Source organism: Monodon monoceros, unplaced genomic scaffold (genome assembly GCF_005190385.1).
Source record: "Monodon monoceros isolate NGI ecotype Baffin Bay Population unplaced genomic scaffold, NGI_Narwhal_1 Super_Scaffold_7, whole genome shotgun sequence".
In the NCBI taxonomy this organism is placed as follows: domain Eukaryota; kingdom Metazoa; phylum Chordata; class Mammalia; order Artiodactyla; family Monodontidae; genus Monodon; species Monodon monoceros.
The window spans coordinates 42,342,823-42,362,651 of NW_021703784.1; the positions used below are offsets into that span (position 1 = coordinate 42,342,823).

At 35.8% G+C, this 19,829-nt stretch overlaps 1 protein-coding gene across 1 annotated transcript in view; it reads left to right on the top strand.

Annotated features, from left to right (window-relative positions):
• Positions 1-19,829, top strand: part of NOX4 (NADPH oxidase 4) — a 145,243-nt gene that overhangs the window by 30,251 nt on the left and 95,163 nt on the right. The window contains exons 5-8 of the mRNA XM_029209577.1: positions 578-675; positions 4,053-4,080; positions 10,777-10,849; positions 12,849-12,929. Coding sequence (XP_029065410.1) covers positions 578-675; positions 4,053-4,080; positions 10,777-10,849; positions 12,849-12,929 — 280 coding nt within the window. The remainder of the gene's footprint in view (positions 1-577; positions 676-4,052; positions 4,081-10,776; positions 10,850-12,848; positions 12,930-19,829) is intronic.

Here is a 19,829-nt window from a genome sequence, read left to right on the forward strand (position 1 = left end):
ATCTGATAACCAAGCCAGTTACTGAGTGATCAACGGGTAGGATGTACGTGACAGAGGGATGATTCACATGCCGGGTGGGATGGAATGGGATGGGTGGAGATTTTATTACACTCAGAACAGCATGCAATTTAAAACTCATAAACTGTTTATTTCTGGAATTTTCCACTTAATGTTTTCAGACCGCAGTTGACCACAGGTCACTAAAGCTGCAGAAAGTGAAACAGTGAATAAGGGAGGATTACTGTATTCAGAAGCTGCTTAAATGAACAAATAATTCCCATATTATTATACATGTACGTGTGTGCATGTGTGCCAGTGTGTGTATGTGTGTTTCTAACTCTTGACTTACTAGCGTTATTTTGTTCCACCCTTTGAAAATTCTGTTTCTTTACATGATTTCTCATACTAAAACTGTCTATAATTAAGATTCTTTGTGCTTTTAAAACTTCCCTTTTAATTGAACATTTTATTGCATACAAAGCTGTCAAATTGTGACTCTGTGTTTACTTAAGGAGAGGAACTGACTCCCTCTTATAGAGCGTATGTGAAAACCCCAGTGATTGGTGTGATTCTATAGGTGTGCACGTGGCCGCCCACCTGGTGAATGCCCTCAACTTCTCAGTGAACTACCATGAGGATTTCGTTGAACTGAACGCAGCAAGATACCGAGATGAGGTGGGTGGTCTCTGTCTTCTCATTTTCCTTTCACTCGTCGTGAGATGACTAGTAAGGGTCTGTGATTTTCACAGAAAATTTGTACCTTGCTGCTCCTTTTGAGTGCTTTTAAAATGCACTTGTCAAGTTGAGTTTTATTCTTTTCAGTAGGAAATAGAGGTAATTACTATTTCACAGTCTCTCCCGCCGAAAATGAAAGTTCAGAGAGCGTCTACTTTTTATATTCTGCAATGTTCAGAAAGTTGCCACTCAGGTCTGCCTTCTGCCTCCCAACAGCTTTTGTCTAATTCCTGTCGCTCAGTGGAGACTGTTGACAGTGCCATTACAGGGTAAAACTCCTTCCGTAACTCATACAGTGCTTTGGGGGAAAAAAGGCAGAAAAGAAGGTTGACTATTTGAGGATCCTGGACCATCAGTTGATTTGACTTAAAAATATTATTGAGTTTTAATGCTTTACTCTGTTTTATTTTGTTTTTAATCCTTATAGTAGGTGACCTTGAGCTGAATTATATAGTGGGCAGTATCTAACTTAGGGGTGCTTTTCTCCATGTGAAGCTGCCCATGAAATGAAATTATATGTACAGGGTGCTGGGCTGGACCAATGAACAACACATGCACAGCCCTAGTTAGGTGTGTGTTGCTCGGCATTTTCATCGTGTCCTCAGGCTGCCTCTGATTTCCAAAGCCAAGACTGCATCAACACCGAAATGTTCAGGGTCCCATGCGATCAGAACCCCACCCCGTTCTGCTAAGTGCAGTAGTGACTTAATGGATTGTTCTCCATCTTCCCCTTACATATCACCAGAGTTCTCTAGATTAATACTGCTGTGACCATGTGCTTGACCTCCCTCCCAAAACAAAACAGAGGTCAAAGTAACAACAAACAAGCATAGACATAAATCACGAAACCAAAATAACAAGCAGCCCTGGATAAATCCCATAACTATACAAGTATTTTTAAAAACGCCAATGTAATTTCATTGATCTGGGTTAGGGCCAGGCACTAATATTTTTAAAAAGCTCACTAGTGATTGTAGAGTGCGCCTAACATTAAGAACCATGGAAAAGTCTAGCTCCTTAGCAAGCCGGTGGAAGCTCTTCACATGTAATGATTTCACAGCAAAGCTTCCATCTCTCCCTGTCTCCCATCACTTCTCTCATTCCTCTCTCCTCCTCTGCCCAAATCACTTGGGGTTACTTGTGTCTTACTCCCGCCATGCAGTTTCCTTTTTTATCTTTTCCTTCTTGCTTCTCTCTTTTGCTTTCTAAATTCATGTCTTCGATAACTACAATAATCTTATCATTTTCATTACAATATACTTTTGCTTAATATTCCAATATTTTAGTCATTTTAAGATTTCTAGTTATTAAATTTATTTCACTTTAAGAGAGATGTAGGCTCAATGGAAAATATTTTAAAACTCCCAAGTAAATGAAAAGCAAAAGCTTCTCTTCCAAAACTAGCCGCAGTGAATGATTTTATGTTTTCTTATAAGATATTTTGAGTGGTATTTTATGATATATATTCTTCAGCAATTTGTAAATATATGTATTGTGGCTTGCTGTATCAGAAAGTATACGTCTACCTCATCCTCTTCATATGAATACTCCATAATTTATTTTTAGCCTTTTCCTTATTCACAGATGTTTAGCTTGATTCCGAGTTTTTGTCATGAACTGCATGCCAATAAATTTATTTTTTTGTACACTTCTGCTAGGCAGATTCATGGAAGTAGAATTTTGGTTTCAAAGTTATGCACATTTTTAGTTTTGATGGACAAATTACCTTCTGAAAAAGCTTCACCAGTTGATACACTCTGCCAATTTTATCAGAATGCTTATTTCTACACTTCACTTGTTTGTAAAAAAGCGTTGCTGATCTGATGGATGAAAAATGCTAACTCATTTTAATTTACATTTTCCCTTTTCCCCCCTTCCTTCCTTCCTTTTCTTCCTTCATATCTTCCTTTTTTTCCCCTCCCTTTCTTCTTTTTTGTAATAAATGTTTTTGAGTACCTAGTAGGTACCAGGCCATGTACTAGATGAAGATGAAAAAATACACACATACACAAACACACACTCACACACACATATATTACATATATAAATGGTTATATTCTTCTGTGAATTGTCTCTGGAAATGATGGGTTTATGACATGCACCTTATTGTTCTGCTCTGTGCTTTCATCCTGTCTTCTCCACATCTCCAATGACCCCTCCATCCTCCAGTTTGTGATGGTGGTACATTCCTGACGGCCTAGCTCAGTTGGCCTCATCTTGTCATCTGTGAAACAGTCTCTTACTCTTCTTCTATTCCATCTTCATTCCCTGGCAATATTAATTGTTCCATCTTCTGAGTTTCCATAGTTATTTATTCATATTTCTGGTATTACCACTTTGTTCAGCCCATCTTGTATTTTTACTAATTTTTTGTGTATTAGGTTACTCTAGATTAGCCTTTAGTCATGTTTCTAACATCAATGGTAGAATTCATTTGACCTAAACTGGATGAGGAGCTATTCTTGGGCAAATGGTCCTTGTTCAAGACCGCTAAAATTGTATCATATAAATGGCTTCCTACTTTGTATATAGCCTGGCCTGACCCCAGATTCAATGGAGGCATGAGGAAAGAAATTCAGAAGTTGTGCAATATTAGGCACCCTTAGGATGAAAAATTAATCCATATTCTACTGGGAATTGATCTAAAGTTTTCCAGAAGACAGAAAGGGAGTTGACTTCAGTCCATTATACCACAAGAATGTAGTTTAAAGGAAATATTACAATAACCATATTAATGTGTTATATTTCTGAGTAGCAGGAACCTGTCTTCCTTATTTGAATATCATCACTTATTTTTACAGTAGCCTTTGAGACATTTTAGTTCTCAGTTAGTATTCTCTTTACTGAATTTACACAGTACAACCCCCCCTACATATTTTATCACTTTTGATTCTCACTGTCTTGACACTCGTTAGGTGCAGTTTGGCAATTGTGGTAGATAAAGTATATATTAAGGTTTCCACAATATAGGTAAGGTATTGAGCCCCAAAATGGTCAAAGGGTGGGCTTCAGGCCACTGCCACTAACTTATAATAGCTTATAACTGGCCATGAAGATGAAAGCCTAGGCTTTCTGACTCTTCATACAATATTCTTCCTTTTTCAGATAGCTAAACTTCTTGGAATTGGGTTTTGTATGTATTATAATCTCCTGTGATATCGTAAAAACATTATGAAATTCAATTGCGTCTTATTTCCATTGGGAGAACAGTCTCTTACATACCTAATACATGGCTCTTATCTCTCTCAGACTCATTGCAGAATTTTATGTTATCAGTGTTTTATTTTTCAGTCAATTTTTTTTTTCCTTTTTATCAGGATCCTAGAAAACTTCTCTTCACAACTGGTAAGTTGTTACTCATTTCTGCTTCTGAAGATTCAGGGAAATCTTGGAAAATAAGCATCATCAAATTACACAGCATTTAGATATATGCTAAAATAAAACATGGAAAATTTGCATATGAGAACAAATGATTAGGAGTTCAAGCATACAGTTGCAATGAAAACAGAGGGACAGGGCAAACAATCAGGGTTCAGATGAATGAAGAGTAAAAGTAAGCAAATGCATTTGCCTTTCATATATTCTTTCAAAGAAAATAACATAATGCCTTATGCTTATTGAGGGCCTGCTATGTGCCCACTGCTTTGGCAAGTACTATTGGAGATAGTACACATGGACCAGTTCTCTGTCCTCAAGGGTTAGAAAGAAACACCAAGCACTCTGAGTGTCAGTGTAGTTCTTCTAATTCAGTAATTTAGTAGGATATTTTGTGATCTTAAAACCCATGGAAAAAGAGGAGAAACAGTCATTAAAATAAGTTATCTTTCTTGAAATGTCTTCTTTCTCATTTCTAATTTACTTTTCCTTCTCAAACATACTGTCCATGAAATCTCACTATAGACTCTTCATTTGTTAAAGCACATTTGAACATCTCAAAATTTTGCCCTGTTAGTATAGTTCTTACTATTTTCTTCTTTTTCTCAACCTTACACTTATAATAATGAAAAAGAAACTGTATTTGAGGTTTGTTTGTTTTTTGTTTTGTTTTGTTTTTTTTTTTTGCGGTACGCGGGCCTCTCACTGTTGCGGCCTCTCCCGTTGCGGAGGACAGGCTCCTCCGGACGCGCAGGCTCAGCGGCCATGGCTCACGGGCCCAGCCCCTCCGCGGCATGCGGGATCCTCCCGGACCGGGGCACGAACCCACATCGGCAGGCGGACTCCCAACCACTGGGCCACCAGGGAAGCCCTTGAAGGATTTTTAACTTGTATTTCAGGGACAAGGACGATTGTGTAGCGGAGATGGTCTATCATAAAGGCTTGGCTGTACTCCCTTATTAAGGACCAGAATTGCATATGGGACTGAGGCATGGCTCTGTCAAATGCATCGTTTTCTTTTTGAATCAATTTTATGGTGAAAATAAGAATAATTGGGGTGTTTTCCCCCTCCATGTCGCAACTACATATTTAGATTGATAATATATATATTTTTTCTGCCTATCAATGTATGATGCTTGCCATTTGCAAAGTACTCATTTCAGTTTTCTCTTTAGGAACACAATTTAGTTTTGTTTACAAATTTGCTCATTGAAAACATGTTTTTATTTAAGCCTTAAGAATTGGGTGAGAAGTAGAAGGGAGAAAAAGCAGAAAAACAAAGCAATGTATGAATCAATGTATTTTTTGGTTCATATGAATCATTTTAAGAGAAATAAACAAGGATTTTGTTTTAATATTATTTGGTTCAGCACAGAGTATAGTTGAAGACTTGGAACATTTGAAATGCTTTAAAAAGTTTAGTTTACAAAGATATAAGAAGATTTCTTATATGACAAAGATATTACATTAAGAAACTTAGTAAAATTAATACTTCTTTATAAGTAGGTGATCTCTCCACCTAGCTTGAAACACCGCCATTGTATGTTCTTTCCCAGCAGTTCCCATGAGTGTATTGGGCAAGGTAAAGATGATACTTAAAAACACAAATTCCTGATTCCAGCCTAGGGAGAGTCCAGGTTGGGACCTGCCAATATGCTTTATTAACTTTTCCACTACTGTTTTACCCTTTAGTGAGCATCTCATTATACTCTTGAGCATACCTTCTCACCACTACCTACCTTTTACCTACTCTCTTACTCTCTTTTTTTCACCTGGTCAACTCTTGCCTATCCTTTAAGTCTCAGTTGCCATGCCTATCATGCACAGATTTCTGCCAAATTTCACTAAGTAGAGCTGGTCTCTTCTTGCCCTGGGTCCCTAAAGATACATAGTGAAAATACTACGAATAATTTATTTCCTTGCTTATACTGTAGAATAATTATTACCTTACATATACTGTGTTTTCCACTCAATGGTGAGCTTCTCCAGGGTGGAAAAGGGATGCCTGTAGGGCATGCAGAGAAAATATTTTGTGTGGCATTTCTGTCAATACAAACAACTTGAATTATCCAAAATCAGCATGTCAGCATCACTTTAGTGGCCTTGGTCCAAAAAATTTCATGAAAGAAGTACTGTGCTTGCCATCAGGTGCCATCTACTTTACAGGGACACAGACCCCCCCCTTAAGTATGAGGCTAGAGCTCCTCAGGCATCTGGTCAACCCCACTGAATAGTAGCAAGTGAGAGAGCAAAACAGAATCTAAGGATGGTAATGGGATGAGTGACACTGTTCACTTAGTCCAACTTTGAATTCACTTAGTCCAACTTTGAGTTATGAATACATCTCTGACTGAGTCTATTTCACAGCTATCTTTGAATATTGTCAGGCACAATACCTAGGAAGAATAAAGTTCCTGATGAAGAAAGGCATGCATGTTTTTAGATGTTCTGATGATAAAGCATATTTTCTATTAGTTGATATAGTTCTTGAATTTTAATTTGTTTAATGTTACATAGAGTCTTCTCTCTCTCTGTCTTTAAAAATTTTTCTGTGTAACCTAGGCCTAAGAAATAAGGTTGTCTTGTAGAAAATAAAGCCTGTGGCAGCACAAGTGACATAAAATATGGGATTTAGACTCACTAAATAAGAAATGTTAAAGACATTTCAATTAAGAATTTATAGAATAAAATAAGTTTAATAGATTGAATTATTCCAAACATTTTATAATGCTTGCTACATATATCCAAATTTGGTAGTACTTGTATGATGAGAATAAAATGCATAGTATCTAATTTTAATTAGAAAAACCCTCACAAACAAATACAATTATGTTTGTAAAAACAGGATAATGAATATAAGATGGTATATTTCTGACTATATCTGGGTATGGATGAAAATGATCTTTCAGTTTCATCTAGAAATGGCAATATAGTGCAGTTATTCATTTGAAGGGCTACTAATTAATTAACCTAATATGCATAGATAAAAGAGTAAGAAGAGTAAACATAACAAGCATGTTTTTTCCTAAGGAAACAAATATAGGTTTTGCTTCATAACTTGAAGACTAAGAGTTCACAGCGTACTTCACTTTGGCAAGTAGCTTTCCCCAGTGAGCTTAGACTAGTGCAATAATTTCTAACCTGTGCTTCCTGACTCTTGGAATATGTGTGATAATGGAGGCTAATTTATTGGGACTTGGCTGTGCTGTCATCCAGCGCTAAGTTAGGATGCCCTTTGATGTACCTCGAAAACACTCAATGCTTAGCATTCTTTCAGCACTTAATACCCTATGTTGCAATTGCCTGCTTACGCTGTCTCCCACACTGGACTGGGATTTCTTTTAGAGCAGGATTCATTTTTTCCTCTAGCACTTAACGGTACAGTACAGATGCCTAGAAAATAGTCACTGAATGGATAAAAGTCATTTATTTTTAAACTCTACTACTTGTTGCATAGATATTCTCTACAACATTCCAGATGATTGGTTGGCCAACCTGTTTGTTTAATTCCAGTAAAGAAAACCATAGCTTTTTTTCTTTTTTTTACTGAAGTATAGTTAATTTACAATGTTATGTTAGTTTCAAGTAGACAATAAAGTGATTCAGTTATACATATGTATACACGTATATTCTTTTTTAGATCCTTTTCCATTATAGGTTATTACAAGATATCGAGTATAGTTCTTTGTGCTCTACAATAGGTCTTTGTTGTTTACCTATTTTATTCAATATATATAGTAGTGTGTATATGTTGATCCCAAACCCCTAATTTATCTCCCCCCCAGAATCCCCTTTGGTTTTTAAGTTACCCACCCCACCCTTTTTTTTTGACCACCATAATTGCATTTTTCTTTCATTGCTAATTATAAGTCAGTTTTTCTTCTTCATTGCTCTGAAGTCTATTACTCTATAAATTACAAACTGATCCTTTTGTACTTCTGGGAGACAGAAAGGAAAAATGAATTCTTTAGCTAAAAAAGTTAACTTCATAAATCTGAAAGGACCTTAAGAAGCATTGAATTGATCCTCAGTTTACAGATGAGATTCAGTGAGCTAGGGGTTTGGCCTAAGGGACAGTAACAGGACCGCAATCCCAGAATATACATACATACCCCAGGCTGTCTGGGGCCTCTACTTCATGTTGAATTCAAATGACTGAGGTCAACTATTTCACGCTCTCTAAGTCTTTCCAGTATGTTTTCCACGCTATGCTCTAAAAGATGTGCTCTAATTAAATGGTTGAGGAAGTATCTGTTCAATTTTACACTGGTTTCTTGACTTTAGTACTTCTCAGAAGCTTTACATTAATGTGCCCTGTGATTCTTCAAGGAATGGTTATAACATTTTTGAGTAATAGAAATTAATACCTCAAGGAATTAATGTTTAAATAATACCCTTTGGAAATTATAACTTTGTTCTAAACATACTCTGTTTTTTCAGGTGTCCTGATGAAGTGATTTGCAGACATTCTGTAACTAATCTTGGCATGTTCAGGACTACATAGGAAACCTTGTGTGTAGACACAGTAGACATTCATGAATCCTCAATAAAATTACTGGAAAGGCCTCTCCAACCACAAATTTTACATTTTAAGTGAAATTAGTTGAAGCCAGAGAGACAGACCTTTTTTTTTTCTTTAAATTTATTCAGTTACAATTGAAGCACTCTGAATTATACATATGTAAAGCATGCTACTTGATTGGTTTTGATATATGTATACACATGTGAAACCATGATCAAAATCAAGATAACAAATATGTCCATCATTCTGTCCTGCTCTCTACCCCTCCTAACTACAAATCTGCTTTCTATCACTAAAGAATTTTTCTAGAATGTTGTATAAAAGAAATCATAGAGCTTATGTTTTTTCAGGTTGTTTTGGTGGGGGAGGGCAGTCTGGCTTTTTTCACTAAGTCTAATAAATTTTGTGATTCATCTGAGTTGTCATATATGCATAGGTATGTATCAGCAGTTCTTTCTTTTTAAACTGCTGGTTAATTTTCCAGGTACAGATAAACAATTATTTATCCATTCATCTGTTGATGGAAATTTGAATTGTTTACAGGCCTTGAGTATTAAAAATAAAGTGGTTATGCACATTTTTGAACAAGTTTGGGGTGGATATATATTTGTGTTTTGGGGGGGTATATTCTTGGGAGTGGAAAAGCTTGGTTATTTTGTAGACATGCTGTTCTTTTTAAACAGCAGTTTTCTGTGCTATTCGTCCTTTCCTGTGAACTAGTGTAGTTATCTTGCTCTTCTCTTACCCCCTAGGAAGTAAGTACTCACCTGGGGCAATGGGAAAGACAATGGGAAAGACAATGGGAAAGGGAGTACCCTACGAAAGAAGTGTAGAGAATAGATGATTTGGATTAGGCGCATCTGGGAAAGGCAAGGATTGTTAGGCTTCCAAATTTGTGTATTGGGAAGAGTGAAAGGAGAGCATACTCCACTATTAAGTTCCAAAGACCAACTCCCTTATTTCTCATGTGTCCCTTTACAAGTGGAAACTCGTTTCTTTTGTACTGGGATTTCTAATGTTATTTTCTAATGATTCTAAACCCTCTGTGATCCTAATGGTGCACATCCCTGTTGCTCTTATATTGTCCCCAGCTTGTTTGCTTCTGCTGGTGGCTTATAGTCCCTGATGGTCCTTCTGTTTCATAGGTGGTTCCTTCTCAAGAGGAAGAGTGGGGGGATGTCTATACTTTTGGAGGCAGAATTGTTTCAATACCTTTTCTACAAAGATTTAAGATGGAATCTCTCAGCTAGGTCATTTAGTACTTTTTGTTGCTTGTATGATTATAAGAGTAAATAAAGGTGACTTATAGACAGAATATTTTATTTGGTAGTAATAAGATAATAAGAAATGAGGCTATTGTGATTTTCACTCTTTGATAAAGCATATCACCTATTCATCTTGGACGTGCTGTATGAGCTAACACTAGATTTGTAGCAATCTATTATGTCAGTATTAATTTTGAAAATTGACATGTTTACACACTTTACAAAATGTTATGTACTACCAGAAGCACTGATTTCAAAATGTTTTCCATTCTGAGGAGAAATACGTCTGCAAGTGTTCTTGAAACATCAACACTGTAACATTTTTCTTCAAATTCACCATTTTTTGTTCTACACTCGAAGTTGCAGTTTTTAGAAAGGTTCAGGTTTTGTTTATTTTTTCTTGAAAATTATTCTAGATAGTGAAGCCCAAAAGAAATTATTTGACATTGAAACTGAAGGAGCTGCTAGTTCCGTAAAAGCGGGGAGGTGAGAGTAAGGAGGGTTTAGTACTATGGTGGAGAAAACCAAAACAACAAGGGAGTTGAATGTCAACCCTGTCCTGTTGTATTAATTATTGACTTTAGTTATAGTATGTACCTATAAAAGTATGCACATATTCACCATTTTGAGTAGAATATTTAAAAATACCAAAACGGACTCTTCTGTTAAAGGTGGAAAAGACTCTGCTTTGTCCTAAATACCTTGAAACTTATGCTAATTCAAAAAAGGCTTTTTTAAGAGAGAATGTACAAGGAGACATACAATTTGAATTGGGCTTCCCACAGATCAGCCTAGTACTTTGAATTTTAAGGTAATAACTTTTTGTACATTTTTTCTCAGCATGACTTAAGTTAAACATACTTATGTACGTTTTTATAGTTCCTGGCCTGACAGGGGTCTGCATGGTATTGGTGCTCTTCCTGATGATGACAGCTTCGACATATGCAATACGGTGAGTGTCGGAGCCATTATTTTGATGTTTCTTGGTCAGATTATTTAGACTTCCTTAAGATTATCTTCATTTTCATATGTAGAAAACGTCTCGATTCACCCGAATGTTTAGCCAATGCAATATTCTGGTTACTGGACTGTTCTGTGTAACTAAGAGGGAAATAGAGAGGCATTTCTATATATCATTTCCTGTTTTTGAAAAATCTCTTTTTTTCAGTCAAATATTCTGGGGTGTAAGGAATTGTGTATGGAGACTTTCCAAATACATGTTCCAAAGTGGAATAAAAGGAGGCGGGATGTGGCTTACTAAATATTAAAATGATTATGCTTCAGTAACTTAAAACAGGATAGGGAATTACTATATTGTACACCTGGAACTAATATAATATTGTAAGTCAACTATACTTCAATGAAAAAAACAACAACCAGAATAGGACTTACTTGCAAAAATGACCAAGACATTGAACTAAATGATAGTAGACAGAAAGCACTGTAAAAGACTTTGCTATGTGTAAGAACCTGCTAAATCATAAAGGTGCCATTATAAACTTATGAGGAAGGTAAGGCTTAAGTGAATTAAATTCTAGATATAAATTACAGTTTACTGTAAAAAATTATACCACTAAAGATTTAGGAGAAACTTTAAGTGGATATTTTATCAGCTCTCATGATGGACAAGGAAAAATATAGGAAATATTTGGCTACCTAAAAATATGAAAACTAAAACTCCTGAATGTCAATATACAGTATAAAAACTGAAAAATAAACATGCTATTGCAAAAATTATTACACTCATATGGAAGTAGTACATTCTTAAATTTGAATAGTTTAACCCACAACAATTGAGAAATATGCTATAGAAATGGGTAATTATTATGAACAGATAAGTCACAGGAGAATACAAAGTGAGTAACACAAAAATGAAATAATACCTAATTCCACTTATACAAAATTCCACTTATACAAGATGTATAAAGTGGAGTCTGGGTTTGGGGAAACAGGCCCTCCTGCACTACGATTGGGTTTGTAATTTATAAACATGTTTCAGAGAGCAATAGGTAATGTGTATCAAAAGCCTTACAAAATGTGTGTCCTCTGATGTCATAATTCCACTTCTAGAAATTTAGATTCAAAAAGAAGCAGATCTGTGCAAAAAGGCGTACGTTACAAGGATGCTAATGATCTTGTTTATGATAGCAAAAACTGTGACCCATGTAAATGTGACTCTATTAGCTCTTGCCTAAATTGGGGGTTCTAAAGTTTCTAGGGGTTGTGTCAGAATCATCTAAGCTTTTACGAATACCTGACCGCCACCTCCAAGATTCTAATATATGAATATCTACCGAGATATATGAAATAAAATAACTGTTAGTGTTTTTACTTCTCTCAAACATTCTAGGTTGTGTTTATTATACCCATTCCTCTTCAGACTCTTTGTCCTCCCCCAGGACAATAACACAAGGTGTTACTTTAAAGTTATACACTGTCCAGGAAGATAAGAGAAAATTTTAATGAACACTTATTTAGTCTATCTCCATCTGAGTTTCCTTTGAACTACTCTCAAAATATTTATTGGGATAGAAACATTGGTTGTCTTAGAAGTCATTTGCAAATTGAGAATTTTGATAAAAAGGACAGCAGAAGTACGTATTAGCAGACTATTGCCTGCACCTTCACCTTACATCATAATAACTTTAATATAAACAGCTGATTTTAATTCTTTCTATGTATCTTTATTTGAAATACAAAGAACCTTCAAAATGATAAAGCGTTACTTATAATTTTTGTCAGTTCTCTCTGCAGTGGTATGCTAATACTTTGATATTAATAGATAAATCTCAGATGAACTCATTATTAAATATGAGTTAAAACTCAAATTTAATATGAGTTAAAACTCATATTTTAACTTTCAATTGTGACATGTATTTGAAAGGATGCACGATTTTTTTAGTGAGATGGAGTGTAAAGTGGAATTGAAATTAAGTTATTTGTTTTTTCAGAGTTTCTAACTATGACATCTTCTGGTACACTCATAATCTCTTCTTGGTCTTCTACATGCTGCTGATGTTACACGTATCAGGGTAAGTTTAAACAAATGTTTTTAAAGCTATATGTGCCTAAAAATGGGGTAATAAAAGAGAAATCTATAGAAATTTTCATAGGAAATGGTAAAATTATTTGGTTACTTGGAATTGAGGGTAGCGTCAAGAGTGGAATAAATAGTTCTATTTTCGACATAGCATGTTTTAACAAAACTAGCATAGAAGTATATTAAAATGGAAAGACAGAGTTACTTCTCCCACAGTATTGTAGCTTTTAAAGCCCCCTATAGTTATATCCTGATAAGCTCTAAAAGAAGGTGAGTAGGAACTGAAGAACTTCAAGAAGATATTTAGTGTTTGAATTTTCAGGAATTTATCATGTCTTGCTGCTGCAGAGTTTGTAACAGTGGAGTTACTAGTTTACTAATATTTGCAGAGACAGCCAAAGATTTATAAGACCCAAAGACAAGGATCTGTCAAAAACACCAGAAAATCACAAAGGGAAGAGAGATAGCATCCCAAGTTTTTACAAAGAATTTACCCCAAATACTCTGAAAAGTATGTTGACCCAAGCAGTATACTCAAATGTATGGTGCTTAAAATAATTCATTAGGTCAGAGGATGTAAATAAATAATATATTTTTGTGTATGTATATGTCTGCATGATTACAGAGTGGACCTGTGTTTTTGTCTTGACACTCACACCAATATGACACAATAGGCTATTGTCTGGCATCAGGTTCACTTGGTTTAGTAGAGGGATACAGGACAGGAAACATGGAATGTCAACAGGATAATGTCAGGTGCTTCTTCAGTAGGGCTCCCTCTAGATGCACAGTAACCATTTTCCACCTTCTCTCCCTTACCTGAATGTAGTAACTCAGTTTTAAGATGAGACCATATGGATACACAAGGACTACCTTGCCTTGGGAAGGCTCATGCTCCACAGGAGCCAGTCTCTTGGTAACAGTCAAAGTCTCCTCAAGGGATGCCCTCAGTTGCTAGAACACAGTGCATCAGGAAGCTGAGGTCACTCAGCATCCTCCAGGTCCAGATGCTTTCCATCAATAATAATCAATGCTGGTTGGTAACACAGCTGGCACTCCCTGTTTATCCTAACTCAAAATGTTTCCAGGGAAACAGTATTTGGAGAAAAGTTCAGACCTGCTGTTAATTTTTTCTTCAGAATGTTTTATAATGTACTTTGTCAGTACAGTAAATCTTATCCATAAATTATATATTTATTTCAAGGTGCATGTTCAAAATGTTGATCCCCCAGTTTTGGAGGCCATTGATTTAGACATCAGTATTATGTGGATCTCTGTCTCCTACGTCCTGGTTCAATTTATTCTGTGTCATGGTTCTAGAACATATAATTGTAGAGCATTAGACACATGGCCACACATAATCCCGACTTCCAGCTAGCCACGGCTGCCACACAGGGAAGAGGAAATTCCACAGTCAGTTCCACAGTCAGTGGAACCTCTGGGTTCTGTTCATTTCCCATTGTGGAGCTAACACATTCTGTAGAGCATTAGGGCACCGAGAAAGCCCTTGGTAGAGAAAATCTGCTTTATATTCTGTTCTTTAAATGGCTTGCATGCCTGTCCAGGGCTATTATCATAAAAATGGACTATGAGTAAACAGATGTGCTACTAATGAAAATACTAATTTAAAACATTTGCAAAGTGTTACTATATGCCAAGCATAAATTCAAAATGATTTAGATGATTTATATTATTAAAGGATTATAGGGTTTTTTTGGTTTTGATTTTGTTTTTGTTTTTGTTTTCTTTCTGCGGTACGCGGGCCTCTCACTGTTGCGGCCTCTCCCGTTGCGGAGCACAGGCTCCGGATGCGCAGGCTCAGCGGCCATGGCTCACGGGCCCAGCCGCTCCGCGGCATGTGGGATCTTCCCAGACCGGGGCACGAACCCGTGTCCCCTGCATCGGCAGGTGGACTCTCAACCACTGCACCACCAGGGAAGCCCAGGATTATAGTTTTATAAGGATAAATAATATTGTTAAACCCTTTTTATGGGTGGGAAAACAGATTTAGAGAGAGTGCATAATTTGCTAAAGTTTGCTTAACTGATGTATCCTGGATTCAAATCCAGGCATTCTGACTCAAAAACTTATATTGTTATACTTTTTCTTTGGAGAGTTCAGTACTTCTAAGGAGTTGTTCTTAAGTTTTTTTAAAGAGGTTAATATCTTGATTTATCTGGAATTGTTCTCTCTTCCTCTCTCTCTCTTTAGCTATAACAGGTGAGAGAAAAATATAATTTGTTAATATAATTAGTTATGCATTCTTTTGCCTTTATGTTGTACTAAATTAAAACTGGGAAAATCTCAGTTTGTAATCTCAGTTACAAATTTCTTTGTAATTCAAAGTAGAGTTATTTTTCAAAGTTTCAGGAGTTCTAACAGGCTTCTGAAGTTAGAGAGTATTAAGAGTCCTTTTTCCATTTTTTTGGAAGTAAAAGAAGGTATATTTAAAATTTGATTTTACTTCTGTAGAACAGGGGTCATAAACAGAAAGTGACTTTAATTTATGTAAAGAAATAACCAAAGACATCAACAGAATGAGTTAAATATAATCACACTTTTATACCAACTGAATTAATAGTTCTTTACATATGATTGATAAAAATGAAGAAAACAATTATTAAAATACTGAAATAACTGTTGTGCAACAAATATATAATACTCTAAGCATTCTATAGTGCACATTTTTTATAAAGTTTAATTTTTTAATTGAAGTATAATTGGCAAATGAAATTGCATGTATTTAAAGTGTACAAGTGAATTAGCACATCTATCATTTCAGTTTCCTCTTTTTTTTTTCTGGTGTGAACTTTTGAGATCTACTCTCAGCAAATTTCAAGTATACAATACAGTATTATTAACTGTAGTCACCATGCTGTACACTAGATCCTTAGAACTTATTCATCTTATAACTAAAAGTTTGTAACTCTATGAAGTTTAATTTTTAATAAAACTACATAGATTATGCTTCTGGTTTAGGAAAAATTATTACTGATAAATCTTACAGCTTTCTTAAAATGGAACATTTCTCAAAATGTTCTTTTTTATCTTTAAAGGATCTATCTACAAGTAAATCTATTGAAGCTATTATTTATGCCAATGTTGAAGACTTAGACATATCTTTATTTATAAAATTCCTTGATAATGTCATTCTCTAGCTTTTGGTTATACAAGTAAAGTGCAGCTATTCAAAACAAGCTTCTTGAATTTATATTGAGATTTCTGTTAAATGGTATGCTTTAGGTTTGAACAGAAAAGCACTATTTGTTGAGCATTTGCTTCTTTCTCTATCAATGTGGTAAGTACTATAATAAAGTGTGAAAGAACTATATAATATATGATACTTAGTTTCCCAGAATTAGTAATTGGTTTGACATTAAACAAAAAGAGTTGAAAGAGCTAAAGACAACTTTAAACTGCATATTTTCCAAGTGTAAACATATTTTATTTTCAAGAATTCTGGTGGCCTAGAGAATTGAAGGATCAATGTGGGCTAGAAATTTTAGAAAATTTTTGACTTCAACAATGAAACAGTTTGAAATTGTCGACTGGTTTCCTTATATAAGCAGACTTCTGTAGTAAGGAGGAACAATTGCTTCATATGATTTTCTAAAGTCAATTTTATTTTTATAGAATCTCAAACTTTGAAGGAAGCTCAAAAGATGATTTTGACCAAGAATCTTTGAGTCTCCCTACAATATGTCTAAGTAAATATATAATTGTGAAAAGCCCATTCTGTTTTTGGAAAGCTCTCACTTTCACAAAGTCATTTCTCTTTTGAAACAGAATCTATTTTACTTTAATTTCTACCCAATGATTTAAAAGTCTGTGACTCTGTAGGCCATGGAAATTGAGTTCTTCTCCTTCTTTAAATTCTGTTCCTCTGTTACTTTCTCCTTTGAATAAATTAATAGTTAATATTCATTGAGTACTTATCTTACTAATGGTTGATTTCATTAAGTCCTCCCAACAACTCCGGTAAAATTTGCTGTTATTATTATTATTATTATCATTATCATTGTTATCATTCCCATTGTCCAGGTGAGAGAACAGGGGCACTGAGAGGTGAAGAAACTTGCTGAAAGTCATGGCTAGTAAATAGAAGAGCTTGGGTTTGAACCCAGGTATCAGATTCCAGAGCCCACATTCCTAACCAGTAAATCAAACTGGCTACAGTTTGGCATGGCTTCCCTGTATCCCTTTCAAATCTGGAAACCAAAATTAAATACGGTGTTCTTGGGGTATGCAATCTATATTGGCAAAGTGGAAGTCTTACCTTCTTTGCTCAAAATATTACAACTCAATATTATTTAGGATCCAATTATCATGTTCCACGATTACGCATGCCTTTAGCTTAACCTAGTTTTCATTCCTATTACCTATGTTTTAGATTTTTTTCATTAGTATAAGCAATTCTATTGCATGGCACCCTAAAAAACCCACATTTCATATATACTAAATTCAGATGTTTTATCAGTGTTCAAATAGATCTTTAAAATACATTAATTTTTTTTTTCCTAGGAGGTCAGTATAACATGGCAATTAAGAGCTACATCACTTAATAGCTGTATGGCCTTGCCAGATAATTTGCCCTTTCTTTTTCATCTATTTTATGGGATTAATAATAAAATATCTATATCAGGGTTGTCTCATGTTTAAATAAGTGAATGCAGCAATGTATATATTCAATAAATGTTAGCAGGATAAAAAGTTATACTGGTACTGATACTAATAACTGTGTAAGGAAGAAACTCCACATTTAATTTGCTAAAGAATCGTTTTTGTTTTGATAAAGACACTGCACTTTTGAAGAGCCCAGATTTTCCTATCAGCAAAGTAATTTGATAAACATATAACGAAAACTGCTTAGCAGATCAAAAGAATAATCCTAAAGGGCAACAGTTTTTATAATGTTGTTAGGTCTCAAAGGTTCAACTGATTTTAATGATAAAGGTTTATTTTGGGATTTGCAAGACAAGCCTTCTCCTGAGGAATTTTTTTTCTGATTTTTAATACACCTTTCTAGGAGGTTGCCATTTGTACACTGTACTAAAGATATTTCAATTCAGAAGACATTCAGAAAAAAATTTTAAAAGCCAAAAATGTTCCCTCTTTCCAGACATGAATGTAACTGGACGTTTCTTTCTTCATTTTCATTTGAAAAACTCATCAGGAGGCGAGATATACTGCCATTCTCACTTACTGATGAAAGGGTATTGGAGGGAAAAGCAATTATGAATGTCACAGAGTCTCAGCCCAGAGCCTAACCCCACTCCTTTGAAAGGCATGTGGACGGAAAGCATCGTAAACGAGATAGGGCACCCTTAAATGAGATAGGGCACCCTAGACTTTCAATTTTATGACAGTCAACACTCCCACTGGCTTTAGCTCTCGGAAGTGTTGCATGGGTAGTAACTGTATTTTATTTTTTATTTACATAAGAGAGGAAATATAATGTGAGAATTCTGGGAAAGAAAGGGGGAAGGTCCTTCTCAAAGGTTTAGATGGCAGTGAGAGCCAAACAATAGTGAATAACTGAGCCAGCTGGACTTCCCAGACTGTATTTTATTACAAAAATGAGACCTGGATTATTCTTTTAAACAGAGCTTTCTGCCATTTGGGACTACTGCTGGCAAGAGTTCGTTGTAGAACATGATTTATATTCTGCTTGAATCATTTTTTTCAGAGAATTTAAAAGGAATGGTTTTCTAGGTGCATGTTTCTAAAAACATTTGTTCTTTAAACCCGAGGAGCACAGTGAGCAGCCTTTGTCAACAATGACAATGAACCAGAGGCACTGTCAGCTTCATAGGTACTGAAACTCAAGAAATTAACCCCGGGGTAGTCAAATACTTATGAGATTAGGCTTATTGTGTTGGTTTATCTTCCCTCTACTATGCCCTTAGGAGGAGAAAATTAAGAATATACTCTTGGGGGATGGAGGTATTTATGCAATATAGTTAAGTGTTAGAAGTTGTCGATTCCTAAGAATCTTCTCTTTTACAAGCACTTGTACTGAGGGCTCCTTTTTGGGTTTTTTTTTTTGTTGTTGTTGTTTGTTTGTTTGTTTGTTTTTGCGGTACGCGGGCCTCTCACTGTTGTGGCCTCTCCCGTTGCGGAGCACAGGCTCCGGACGCGCAGGCCCAGCGGCCATGGCTCACGGGCCCAGCCGCTCCGCAGCATGTGGGATCTTCCCGGCCCGGGGCACGAACCCGTGTCCCCTGCATCGGCAGGCGGACTCTCAACCACTGTGCCACCAGGGAAGCCCTGAGGGCTCCTTTTACCCGCACTGATGTGGAAGGAGGAGAGGCTTGTGGGATATTCCTACTGGGGAGAGGCACCAGCTCTTCTTAGAATGTCAAATGGAAACTTGGTGAAGCCAAGGGAAAGGAAGGCCCAGAAGCTGTATGTTAAGCCCAAAGTACAGAATATTAAACACTATATAAAACCTTAGGTAAAAGGGAGAAAGTCAGGTTATAGCTGAAGTTGTAGTTGAATAGTAGAAAAGTCCAGTGCTCTGTGCAGCCTACCCCCATTATGCATCTGCGAGTTACAGTATGAAAGAGAAAAGGACGTACAGCAGAGTGACGTGTCCTAGGTAAATTATAGTGTTTTTGGGGGAAGGACTGTTTCTTACTTATCTTCATCAGTGGAATCCCTTTCATCATCAATCCTAAATCATCATTCACTCAGTGTTTGCTAGAGTACATGGAACTGTATTAATTGGCTTTTAGCTAGGAATGTGTTATTCTTCTAGGCCCTTCCAATTTTCCTCAAATATTAAAGTATTGCAGATAGCAATAAAAATAATCTGTGTATTTATTTAAATGTAACTTGGATTACCATTTTGGGCCTGTCACTTATACTTAGTGTTATCTAGGTAATAAGTTAT